The sequence below is a fragment of the Vipera ursinii genome (assembly GCF_947247035.1).
Source record: "Vipera ursinii genome assembly, chromosome: 11".
NCBI lineage: Eukaryota > Metazoa > Chordata > Lepidosauria > Squamata > Viperidae > Vipera > Vipera ursinii.
In genome coordinates this window covers 20,720,430-20,733,767 of record NC_139524.1, presented here as the reverse complement: position 1 = coordinate 20,733,767, position 13,338 = coordinate 20,720,430, and the positions used below count along the sequence as shown (strand labels likewise).

Below are 13,338 nucleotides of genomic sequence, written 5' to 3'. Positions count from 1 at the left end.
ATTACTACATCAGCATCTCTTGTTCAAGGACCGTCGGTCTGAAAGGATATTCCAGAATTGGAAAATATGCCAAAAGGCAATTGGTGTAACTCAAGAAAGAAGGCACCGCGTGGGGCTCTTCAGCACAAAAAAATTAAGGATAAAGAGACCCATTGTGTGTATGGAGTGAAAGGGATGCACAGTATCCAGTCTTGCGACCATCAGCATGAAAGGAGTTTAGGGGGATGAATCTGAACTGGTTGCTTCCGATCGCTGCCTCTGTGTTCTGCAGACTTAGCTGTGGAAGGGGCGGAGTGGGGGGGGGGGAGAAAGTGGTCTGCTTCCCGGATCCCCCACTAAATACTTTGTGGGGATCTGTGGAGGGGAGATGGTGATAGGAATTACTGTAGAAAGCTGCCAGTCCCGTCTCAGAAGCAGAAGAGAAAAATAATGTGTACATATTGATAAAGCATTTTGCATCTGTAAGGTCTCCCAAGGTAACATTTTTCTCATGCAGCTAACAAATACAGTAATTTGCCTACTGCCATCCATTGTGAATGTACAAAAGCAATCTATAGAGATTGCTTTAGTGCACAGCATTTTATCCCCTTATTTTTGAGTTTAATTAAACCTTTGTGAAATTAACTTAACTAACCACTGAGGCTGACCTGCATATCAGCTATTTACCTCACCTCTTTATCGTTACTTAACTTGTGCTTTGCTTCTTGTTCTGTCTTGAATTTGCCAGAAAAATCGAGTTGAGCAACAGCTTCATGAGCATTTGCAAGATGCTATGTCCTTCTTAAAGGATGTCTGTGAGGTACTATTTCTGTTTAGAGGGTGCCTTTTGGAGGGTTTTTTTTGTTAACTCTACTTAACAGATTTTTAAAAGTAAGCGCCCACCCCATTTACTATGGCATGGCTGATGCATCTCTTCCTTCCATCAGTTTGTCTTTTCAACTTGTAGAAAGGCTATAAATGTGAATGCTCTTTTCCATACTTTATTTGAACAATCAATAAATATATGCCAAGATAAATCCTGGCATGAAATCTGATTCAAGAGCTCAAACCTGAAAGCAAACTGCCCTATCTCAACCCGCCCCCCGCCCCCCTTTCGTGCATTTTGCGTCATGGCAGTAATGGTCAAATCTGACTCTCTTTGGGAAGAGGGCAGGATCCTGATGAAAGGAGCCCATTGTGGGGCTTGTGCCTCCTTGCTCAATCATAACCGTGTCTTTTGGCTGGAAACAGATCAGGACCACAGAGGCTCTGCCCGACTCTCAGGACTGGCTGAGGGAAGAAGGAAGAGTTTGCAGGATGTGATGGAACTTGGAACCTGTTTTTAATACTAATCTCCTCTGGCTATTCCTGCTTGCTGTCATTTGTTGCCTAGAAAACAGTCAAATTATGGTACTATTTTTCCTTTTTAATCCCCATTGAGAGTTTTGCTTCCTTTCCCCTCTCTTCTTTCTTTCAAGTTTATTCCAGAATACTAAACAAGATTAGTTTTGTAGTTTGCCTCTCTTTTGTTTTGGAGCCAGAAGTGTTACCCTCTCACATAGTTGCTGGTTCACTTCTGGCTGTTTTTGAAGTCCTTTTGATACTGCCACATTTCCCTGGCTGCCTTTCCCATTGTAGAATGCTTGAGGATAGAGTGGAATAAACCGCTCTGTGCCATAAATGACCTTTCTGCACCCCTCAATCCCAACAGCAGTCCCGGATGGAAGATCGCCTGGACAGACTCGATGACGCCATCCACGTGCTGAGAAACCATGCCGTGGGGCCTTCGACGAGCCTGGCAGGGGCTCACGGAGAGATGGAGGGCTTATTGCGGCTATCCCACAATGGGCCCGTTAGCACTTTGAATGCCACTTACGACACTGCCAGTAGACAAGCCTCGATGGTGAGCTTCTGATCTTTCCTTATTGGGGAGACCCACTCTTTTCCAAACTGGGGCACAAATGTTTGAGGCTGATTGGTAAGAGTCATTATTCAGGTGCCAAATTGATCAAGACCTGGAGGGGAGGGGGGTGGGGGTGGGGGTTGACAAGAATAATGTAGAGAAGGGCAGATCTGAAATGGTTGGCCGAGTGAACAGAGCACAGACCAGGGATATCCTTTTTTTTTTATAGCTTACCTTTCCAAGCACACAAGCCAAGGGGGTCTCTGGGCACCGGTAACCCCTATGGGAAACTGCCTGCCTGCAGCCCCATAGCAGCTGGGCATTTTATAATGAAGGGAGGATTCCAACTTCTCAATCCATTAGCAGCTGTTTGATTACTGAAAGGGATAGAATACAGCAGTCATTTTGTACAACAAAATTCCATTCATATTAATTGTGTTAAGCAGTGGTTTATTCATTTATTTTACTATAGAAAAAAGATGTGATGAAGCAGACTGCTTAATGCATCACATGCACAGATGTTGAAAGCTTTCCTTGAGGGGAAGGGCAGAATTCACAGATCAGATTCACATACAGAACAAGGTCTGTTCTAATCTGCTGGATGATTCTTGGTATATTTTCTTTCTGAAGTCCATTTCCCTGCAGATATTCTGAGTCTTTGTGCTCAACCCTGAATACATTTTCCTTCTTTTGAAGGAATCTTGGGGCATGCTGGAACTAGCTGGTTGCAGATTTTTTTTTATTGAAAAGTTTTACAGTACATTTTTTAAAATAGAAAAAAGAAAAAACTCCTTCCCCCCCCCCGACTTCCCAGAGCTGAATACAGGGTATAAACTCATAAACGTAAGCTAAAATATGCTAACAACAAAAATAAAACATTAAATTCTATCGCACTTTAACTCTCCATAGTCATAACTATATTACTAACAAATAACTAATAATATGTCATATAAAATCAAATGCTAAATGAAACTTTTTAGTCCCATATTTATTCTGAATATATTCAATCCATCTTGTCCATTCCACAATATATCTCTGTTGCGGATGTTCTTTCAAATATGCTGAGATCTTTGCCATTTCCGCCAGATTAGAGACTTTCAAAGTCCACTCTTCTATAGTCGGCAGTTCCTCTTTCTTCCAATATTGCACTGCTAAAAGTCTTGCTGCCGTAATTAAATTCAACATCAATTTAGTATCTGTAACAGTAAAGTCTGTGATAATACCCAACAAAAACAACCGGAGAAAACCTTATTTTTTTTCTTAAATATCTTTTGCATATTCTACCAAATTTTAATCCAAAAAGCTTTGACTTTTTTACAAGTCCACCATATGTGAAAATACGTTGCATCCTCACAACCACACCTCCAACATTTGGGCTGGCAGTTCGGATACATACTTGCTAATTTTTTAGGGTCTAAGTGCCACTTATAAAACATTTTATAAAAATTCTCTTAAATTTTGGGCCTGTGTAAATTTTAAGTTTCTAACCCAAATCTTTTCCCAGGTATCCATTGTTATAACCTCCTGAAAATTCTGGGCCCACTTTATCCTACAATCTTTAACAAGTTCCGTTTCTGAATCAATTTCTATCAGTGCATTATATATCCTTCTTATATGTGCTTGACCTTGATCTCTAATTTGTTTTACCAAATTTCCATCAGTTATCGAAAAGCCAACTTTCTGATCTTCTTTCCATCTTGCTTGTAACTGCCCATACTGAAACCAGGTTTGCACAATCTTTTCTTCTTTTAAAATATTATATATTTTTATTTATTTATTTATTTATTTATTTATTTAATTAAATTTCTATACTGCCCTATTCCCGAAGGACTCAGGGCGGTTTAATTGCCATACATTCCTTTCTAATCTTAAAATTTCTTTATATGTGGTCTCATCATGTTTAAATCCAACATTTATATTTTCTATTGCATGTTTAGGTATTGCCCAAATTGGTATCTTATAATTTAACTTATGTCTATATTTTTTCCATACTCGCAACAGAGCATACCTTAATATATGTATCTTAAACACATTATCCACCTTCTTATCATACAATAAATATGCATGCCATCCAAATAACAAATCATAACCCTCAAGATTTAATAATCTCCCTTGTGTTAAATTGAACCAATCGCTGGTTGCAGATTTGTATAGGTGAAACTGTCTAGTCATCAAGTTAAGGATGGGGTCGGGTCAGCAGAGGGCATAAGCTGCAAGCCTAATACTGTTTCAGACATGTAGTTTATTGCTCTTGAAAACTATTTAAAGCATAATATATCTTTAACCTGGTCTTCGTGGTCTAATGCCAGTGTTAAATTACGCTTCATTTTAGCTTTTATCTAAGTTTTGGAAAGTGTGACTTCATAAAATAACTACTCATCTGGGTACTGGTAAAACTCGAGGTCTTGGTCATCAGAGGAGCCAGCAGGAAGGACCCAATGGAATGGCAACACCACACACACACACACACACACACACACACACACACACACACACACACACCCCAATCCCGCCACTCAGCGTTTTCATCCTGGCAAGCAGGCGGCCTGCTTGGGGGAGGCAGCAGGATTGGCAAGTACCAGCCCAAAGCCAAACAAGCACCCTTCCTTCCGTCCCTGGATTTGGTCCAGTCGACACTCTGGGCCCCATGAGGTGCCTGGAAGAGGGCATGTCCCTCTGCTTGGTTCTTACACGTTCTCATGCCCTGTTCCATTCTTCATACTGTCGTGTCTCTCTTTCTCACACACACACCCAACCACACCATCCCAGCACCACTGCAGCTCTTAAGTAGCACATAGGACCATCATTAAAGGCATGAAACCAAGTGGAGAGTCGTCAGTCAGAGACTCTAATGGATTCAGAGAGCTGAAATGGAAGAACTCTTTATGTTCCTGGCAATTCTACAATCATTTAAGTATAAATATTGTGAGATCGATATCCTAGTCCACAGAACATCCCATGCCATAGTTCCAGGAAGGGCACTCTAGCTCATTCCAGGTACAGCCTGTGACTCCACTACCACCCAAGTTCTTCACACAGTCCCAGTTTTCTCTTCCTTCCCAAAGGTCAGCAACAAGAGTGCCCATCTTGCTCCTGCAGAAAGTGTGGAGGGTGACTCCCGGGGAGTAGTGTCCCTCAGCAAGCTCCTCCACTTGCTCACTGACTTCCCACATGGCACATGTGATTTCTGCTGTAGGATTGCAATCAGCACAATGGCAAAAATTTCCCAGGTTAATTGGAGATTGCTGACCTCATTTCAGGCTGAAGGGTAACCTGTGTCTGTGCTGTCTTTGTCTAGGTCAGCACACATCAGGAAGATGGCGTCAGCCTCAGTAGCAACCATTCAGGGTTGTGCAACACAGTTCCTGCCCAGAGTACAGAACTAAACCATAAAACCCAAGAAAGCTATAGAGGTGAGTCACATTTCAATTTCTTCACAGTGGGAATCTTTGAAATGAGTAAATACCGTAAGCCCTTTTCACAGATTTGCAGGATTCCTCCCCCCCCCCCCCGTGTCTGTCTGTCTCTCTCTTGGCACTGAGTGTGCATAGAGCCTTCCCTTCAGATATAGAACCCTCTGGGGTATTCCAGAAGTTTCCAATCAAACCATACTCATCTGGACGTTCTACAGAAAGCTTGCACCCATTTCTGCAACAGGTTTCAAATTGTAACTCTTCAAATATGGCCTTGCACTATTTCATAGGAACTGCCACTTTCTCTTTGCTCTTGATTTTGCCTGCCATCCATTAAGAGGACAGTCACAGCTTCTCTCTTCTAAAGGGGTGGGTGAGGGTTACAGTTTTCTATCCTTTTATTTTGAGTTTTTATTGTTTGTAAGAGGCCCAGAGTCACTGAGAGTGGCTGGGCACCCATATAAATCTTACCCATAAATAAAATAGGCCATGTTGCGCTTCATTGGGTTTCCTTGCAGGGCTGCCTGCTGGACTGCCAACCCCCTCCGTAGCCCTAGGCCCGCTGCGGATCAAGTTGGAGAACAAGGAGAAGGAGGACAATGCACAGGAACCCACGTCTTCCGATGACATGAAATCTGATGACGAGTCCTCCCAGAAGGATATCAAAATCTCCTCCAGAGGCAGGACGAGGTATGTCGGCTTCTTTCCTCCTAACCCAGAAATCAAGGGGTCCGTCTGGATCAGAAAGAGCAGAAGAGGTAGAGGGGGGTTACCCTTGGGGTTGAGGTTTGGGCATCAGGCTGGAATATAGGCAGATTGTCAGGATGGAATGACGGTCAGGTTTCCTTCTTAAGTTTAGTGGAAGTAGTCCTTGGATTACAATGGCATTAGGGACTGGAATTCCTGTTGTTAAATTACGAGGCGGTCGTAAAACATGACGTCACGTGACCGCATCACTTAGTGACAGCAAGGGGTTGGCAGTCCCCAGACATGCAGGTTGTTAAATGGGTAGAGGCAGGAGTCTGAAGTAATGAGCAATGGGGGTGGGAGGGATGCTGGTGGGGGGAGATCAGGGGAGAGCTGGTATGCGTGCAGTGGGTTGCTAAGGGTGGGAGAAAAAGCAGAAGAGACTAGAGCTAGTTGCGACCTTACCCGCTTTGCTTGGGAGAAGTGATCGTGTGACTGCAGCTCCCTTCTGGGCCCAGATCACAATCATGGGACGTCTGCGATGGCCAGAACTTCAAGGGCTGGTTGTACATCCATTTTTTTAGTGCCACCATAACTTAGAACAATTGCTGATTGAATGGATGTAAGCTGAGGATTGCCCAGTCTGTTGTGACTTCTGAAAGTTCCTGGACCATCTGACCCAGATCAGAAGGGCTTGTGTGTGATTACCTGGCTGCACTTGCTGTCCAAACAAAGCAGCACATTGCTAAATCTTAAAAAGTTTGGCTTACACGGTTGACAACTAGTAAGGGGCAAGAAAAAGACTCATATTAGCAGTGAACGATAGTGGCCAGGTCTCTCCCCTGTATAACCAGGCAGGCTGTGAGTTTGTGCCCATTCTTGTGAGAAGCAGAGCAGGCACAGCAGCCTCTTGGAGACCAAAAGCACAGTGTTTGTTGCAGAAAATGCAGATCTAAGCATGAAATTGTTTACTCCTTCAAAAATTCCAGCTGGTAATAATAGGCAAGACAATAATCTGTGAATGTGGAAGAACAGAATTGTCTCTCAATGCCTTTCCTGTCTTTGTTTCAAAAGCAGCACGAACGAAGATGAAGAGCTGAACCCAGAGCAGAAGCTGGAGCGGGAGCGGGAGCGGCGGATGGCCAACAACGCCCGGGAGCGCTTGCGTGTCCGGGACATCAACGAAGCCTTCAAGGAGCTGGGCCGGATGTGCCAGCTGCACCTGAAGAGTGAAAAGCCCCAGACCAAGCTGCTGATCCTTCACCAGGCCGTGGCCGTCATCCTCAGCCTGGAGCAGCAGGTCCGAGGTGAGCTGGGGCTGGAGGTTCCCGTTGCCCCTGAAGGCAAGCACTGCCTGTGCTCCATCACAGGCTAAAGGAGGGGGGCGGCAGGCTGGGAGTTACGTCTGTAGAAAAGAGGGAAAGAGGATTTTGCTCAACCAGAGCCATCTCACCTTCCGCTCATTCTCTTTCCCTCTGTTTACTTGTTTCCTTCATATCATAATTTGCCATCTTTTAGGGTTGTCAGTGCATAGATCAGCCCTCCTGCGCACAACAATTAGGGTTGTCCTCAGACTGGCCAAGCCTGACCTCCATGGGCTTGCGTGGTTCCATCATGGAATTGGGTGATGGTCCTCCTGATGGTGGAAAACAGCACCAGGATTTTCTGGGATTTGAGCAAGTTGCTTCCTTTCTACAGCCTTGAGTTTGGCAGCCTCAGATTCAGCAATTATGCTTTCATAGCTTTTTCCTCCAAGGTTTTTAACACTACAAATGTTTTTCCAAGTGTTCCATCACACTGTCCAATATTTGAAAATAGAAACATAAAGTATTTGAAAATAGAAACATAAAGGGGAGAAGGAATGAAGTTGAACATTAATTTTTTGAACATTAATTATTTTATAGTCACAGGAAAAACCAATCTAGAATTTAGCTTTGCATTTACTGTCTTCTGGGGCGCCAAGCCAGCCTTTGTCAGGCATCTTCACACGTCTCTATGTTAACCCCAGAGCCTTGTGTTTTAAACAGAGGCACTTTTTAAAAAACACATTTTGTCAAGTCCATCTATTTTGATTCTTACATGATTTGCCTGCTTTCAATAGCTGCAACTGAAAATAAAGTTAATCTGTAGTAACAAATCCATATTTTGTCCATTTCAGATTTGAACAATTCTTTCTAGAGGTCAAGTTATAAAATTCTTTATACTCTCCTCCTTTGGTGGAACTGAAATAACAGTTGACTTCCAATAGGCAAGCATTTTTATTCCAGAAATGATGCACCTACTTCCTAAAGGGGGTGTTTCTTCTTTCTTCCGGGGAGCCTGCTGGATCGGCTGTGGTGCTTTCTCAGCTGAGCATTTCCAGGATGTGTATATAAATGAGATGCTGATGGTATCAGCAATAGCATCTACTCAGGGATCTGAAGCACTGACATCTCATTCGTTTCATGACTTCTGCTAGCAGTAGGGACCTAATTTTTATTCTGCTTCCCTGCCTCAGGGATCTTGTAAAGCAGGGGTGTCAACCTGCGGGCCGGACGCATCATCCGGAAGCCGTGCCCACCCCATTGCCGGCAATGGCAAAACCATCCCAATACGTTGTGCGATATCATGTGACGTCGCGAGTTTGACGTGTCATAAGAATTGGGAACTCTATGGAAAAAGACTGCCGCTGTTTTTCAGTTCTTCTCTTGGAGGATTGGGTGTGACGGCTTGTGTCTGAACCTTCAAATCTGAAGCTGTCTGGGCAGCTTTGCATCGGTCACCTTCCCTTGCTTGACTCCCTCAGGGAAGCATTTAAGCGAGCCTTGAGTTCTTTGAAGGAAGAGTGGGCTATAAACTCATCCCATTGAAAGTGCACTTTTAAACAGAAAGGCTCCTTGTTTACTACAAGAATGGGTCAAGCCCCACTAGAGATTCCAAAGAGCAGGAGTTCCCACAGACATCTGCATGGGGGGAGGGGCCAGTTTGGAAGAGTGTAGATGGAGAGGTGTAACATGTAAGGAGGGCTTTCCTGCATATCCTGCCCCCAGGCGTGGGCTCCACGCCAATGTTGCCCAGTGCTAGCAGCTTAAAGAGGTATTTCCCATTTCTTTCTGTCCTTACTTCTAGAGAGGAACCTGAACCCCAAAGCAGCTTGCCTTAAGCGAAGGGAAGAGGAAAAGGGGTCTGTTGTATCAGCAGAGCCCCCAACCCCCCATCCAGGAAGCCATCCGGCGCTTAGTGAAACTGCCAATCCAATAGGACATATGTGAGGTGACGTTTTTATGTCTGCGGGTGGGAGGGGGGGGCTGACATGTTGATGGGCATACAGGGTATACCAAAACACTTTGCGTTAAGTTGAACTACACCATCACAAAACCAAGACTGTGTGTTGGAATCCTTTACTACTTTAGTCCAAGATCACCAGCACAATTTATTAAAAGCAACAGTCACACTCAGCAAAGTGTGAGGCTGCGCAGCTCTGGCACCTCAGATTATGGTGCTCAGAATGAGAACCAGATCCTCCGGTCCAGAAGCCAGAGTCCAAGCCACTTGGTGCCCTGCACCTGTCAGTGCTTCAACATTGCCCTTTTAATGTCCAGATCAGAATCCAGAACCCTGTGGAAGAGACCAAGAAGAGGGGATCTTTTGTTCACAAGGACACTCAACGTAGCACTGACCACCTCGCTGGAGAAACAGCCCGTCCAGAAGTGGCCCTTGGAGAAAAATGGCCCCAGAAGGGAGAGCAAGAGCACCAGCACCTCTCCTCCTCTTCCTCCCGTGGCTCCAGCACAATCAGAGACTCCTATCTCCTCTCCACTTGGTGGGGAAACTGCCTTGTGCCTCAACTGAATTGACAAGTGCATTGTAACTACAAAACATTATTTATTTGTACTGGAACTATAAAGATCCACCATATGAAGGGAAACATTGATCTGTTTAAAGCTTGTTTGAAATACTGATATTGAGAGTGCATTTTGAGAAGAAGCCACAATGCCACTGACCCTTCACATTCCACCATGCCTACAAGTGTCTTAAAGAAGGGACAAGGGCATGTGCCAGCTCCCCTCTCCGGACATGCACAAGCCACATAGAACCACAGCACTCCTTGAGCTGAAAGCCCCTCTGCCTTTTGCATTCTCAGATGGCTCCCTCCCTGCTAAGGCTTCTGATGGGACGGACCGTTGTAGGGCTGAGAGGAAGCCCACCTAGAACTGCCCTGGAGCCGTAAGGACAAGCCCGGCAGACCTAAGCACAACCTGGGTTGAAATCCTGGCCTGGGATGAGAGCAGTGCAGTCCAGGGTGCCCCGATTCTAGCTTCCCCGTGGAGAAGGAGGCTGCTGCCTCCTTCCTGGTCAGTTGCCTTTGCCGAGTGCGTAGCAGGGAGGCCCTGTCTCTGGGCCATTCCTCCCCCTTTGATCCTTCTTTGAACTTAAGCTGTCTTCCATTGTAGCAGCCCAGAGAGAGACCCGCCACCATGGCACTGCCCTGCTATCCTCAGCAAGCTTCTCTGGCAAGACTTGAATTGCTTTGAGGGTGTTGTGGCTCTAGCTGGCTTCCTTCTACAAAGGGGGCGTGTCTCTCAGATGGTTCCTACCACATGCTGGTTTGTTAAGTGGCTGTCCTAAAGTGATCCTGGGCAAGTGTCTGCCGCCTCCTCAGTGTTCCCCAGCCAGTGGTCTTTGGGTCCTGGCTGGTGAATTCCTAGCTCTTGTTGGGCTGTGCAGGATGTGTGCAGTGCACCCCAAAGCTTCCCTTGTAAAACCGAGAGAGAGCATTTGGCTTATTTTTCACTGTAGCTAGTCTTTTATACAATAATCTTGTAAGAAGTTTCTTGAATTCTAAATATTACTCTTTCTAGATTTTTGAAATCAAAAAATGTTTTCAGTAAAAATTTTCTTACTTTATTTTACTATATTAGGTAGTAAGAAATGTAGGGTTGTTTAACCATAACCTGTTCATTAATATCAGAAATTTACAATAGCATTGTAAGAGCATAGTAGGGTTCTAGCATCCTGTGTAGTACCTTATGGAGTATTGTAAGAGCTATTTGTCCGAGATGAATTGCTTCTCATCTTGTTATTCAATTTCCATATGTTGGTTTATTGCAAATTGTACCCTGTGTCAAATTTCAAGATATTACAGATAAACCTTTTTGACCAGCAACAGGTTCAACACTTTTTTTGTCAATGTAACACAAAACACTATGTATATAACATTTATGTAGCAATAAATGTCCCATCCTTTTGTATTTATTGTTTTCAGACAATCTTTAACAATTTTTATGCCGTTGTCTATTTTGGGGTAAATCCTTATCTGCCCATGAATAGAAAGAATGAAGCTTAAATGGACATGCCAAGTGATTTAAAGCCACGTTAATTTTAGTGTTTAAAAAATGATGTGAAGCCATTCCCCATTTAAATTAAAATTAACAAGGATGCTGAATTTTTTTTCTCTAGATTTACACTGCTTCTCTATTTGCTGCTTTAAACAATCTGGAACATGCCAAGCGCACAGGCCTGGTTCAGACAAATCCACACGCAGAGATCAGAGGAAAAGCTTTCCTGGCAAAGGCAAGGCAAGAGGAGGGCCAGGAATGGGAGGGACCAGGGAGCAGAGCAGGAGGGCCGGGGGAGGTTGGCCACAAATGCTTTACGCCCATTTCAAGTGAGGCGTAAGGGCAGGGTGGAGGGGGAGAAACAATGGACCTCAAGACAAAATGGCCCAAGATTGTTCTAGAGGTTGCGTTTGGGACCAGGTAGAGAACGAAATATGGAGGTTGCATGCAAATTGCTATTCCCACTCCATTGCAATTATTATTTATTCTTTCAGTTTATATGGCCACTTATATCAAACGTGTTCCTGGGCGCAAACAATTATAAAACCAATTTAAAAATAATGCAAAAAATAAATGCATATGGAAGCCAAAAAATATATAATCCATATATTATATTTGATATCTGCATAAGATAATCTTCAAAAATAAAATTACAAAAATAAAGGAATAAACCTTATAAGAGCCGGCAGAGGACATTTGCAAATGAGGTGATCCACAATGGCTGTGGGATCCAGTCTGCCTCTCAGGAAATAGTACTTGCCCTTGAGTGCTGCTTAGGGGCTCCACTCACTAATTAATATATTTATATATCGCCAACTCCATACAGATTGGTTGTGGTATGAAACATAAAGCTCAAAAGGCCCCAAATCCATAGGAAATGCCCACCCGTCAAACTTCCCTGCCTTAGCAGTATTTATAAATCCAAAGCTCTGGAAGCAACTCATGAACACCATTGCAGATCCATTCCCTGATTACTTGCTGGCTTGGAAGTGATGGAGACAGATACATGTTGTGTCTGGACCAGCCTTCAACCTCCCAATTCTGCACATTACAGATGTTGGGGATGTTATGAGCTGCCTAAGGATGCTTGAGATTTGCAGTAAGCAGACTCCCCAGGGTCCTTTGGATGTTTCATCTTTCAGGGCTGCTGTGGAATCTCCCCGGAGCATCCAGAGTTGCACCCTTTGTGCCCCCCTCACGATGGGTCACCCTCGGGTTTGTAGTTATTCCCACAGAAGGCAAGATTGGCTGTCCGCTGGAGTTTTTGATCATATAAGCAAGCTGTCCTGAGAATCCCAGTCTGGAGTCACAACTGAAAGGGCTTTCTGGGGAAAAGATCTGATCTGGAGCTAGGTTGAAATAGAATTCTAGAGTTCTCATCCTAGCAACACCAGAATCCAAACGATGGCTTAGAATACAAGGCAGCTAGCCGCCATGATGTCTGTGTTTACTGTCAATCAGTGAGCAATGACCACAAGGAGGTTGTCCCTGAGCCAAGTTGTGTGAAGGTTGTCACTCGGTGAAACCGAGTATCCGGGGCCTTCATTGTGCTGTCCAGCCCTTCAACACCATGGGGGCCATGCAGCTAAAACTTCATTCTTTACTTTCCCCTTTCAGCAATCCTTATGCTCTAGCTAGGTAAGTTTTAAGAAGACAAAACTAGTTTTGCAAAGTGAGATAATCCAGAACCTTGCTTGGCAAGGTTCTGCCTCCTGCTTCTGCTCCTCCCCCAAGAACCCCAACTAAATTAGGCTGGGAAGGGCTGCTTTGAAGGCTGTAATGGGGCGGACGGCTCTGCTGTGTTATTTGCCAGATCTTCAGAATCTGCCATTCTGGTTCTGGTGGCGAGTGGGTCTCTGAGCTGTTAAATCGATCGAATAAATAGAGCCTCACCTGGGGTGATATAGGCACCCAAGGTCGCCCTGAAAGTCACAGCCAGAGCAGGCTCCGAGTAGGGCCTCCTAGGAAGGAGGGCGACGGGGCCTGAAAACAGTCCCAGGCATGGGTCGGGTGGGTGCCTTCGCTATGCTTCTCAGCT

The 13,338-nt window shown here is 44.6% G+C and overlaps 1 protein-coding gene across 8 annotated transcripts in view; it reads left to right on the top strand.

Annotated features, from left to right (window-relative positions):
* The window catches only part of TCF12 (transcription factor 12), a 54,810-nt gene extending 43,597 nt beyond the window's left edge, over positions 1–11,213 (top strand). For 5 of the 8 annotated variants that reach the window (XM_083371566.1, XM_083371572.1, XM_083371571.1 and 2 more), the window contains 7 exons: positions 728–799; positions 1,691–1,882; positions 5,181–5,295; positions 5,814–5,985; positions 7,057–7,289; positions 9,091–9,234; positions 9,564–11,213. In XM_083371566.1, coding sequence (XP_083227692.1) covers positions 728–799; positions 1,691–1,882; positions 5,181–5,295; positions 5,814–5,985; positions 7,057–7,289; positions 9,091–9,233 — 927 coding nt within the window. In that variant the 3' untranslated portion in view covers position 9,234; positions 9,564–11,213. Of the gene's footprint in view, positions 1–727; positions 800–1,690; positions 1,883–5,180; positions 5,296–5,813; positions 5,986–7,056; positions 7,290–9,090 lie in introns of all 8 variants that reach the window. The other 3 variants (XM_083371568.1, XM_083371567.1, XM_083371569.1) reach the window with 3 other exon arrangements.
* The last annotated feature ends 2,125 nt before the right edge of the window (positions 11,214–13,338 follow it).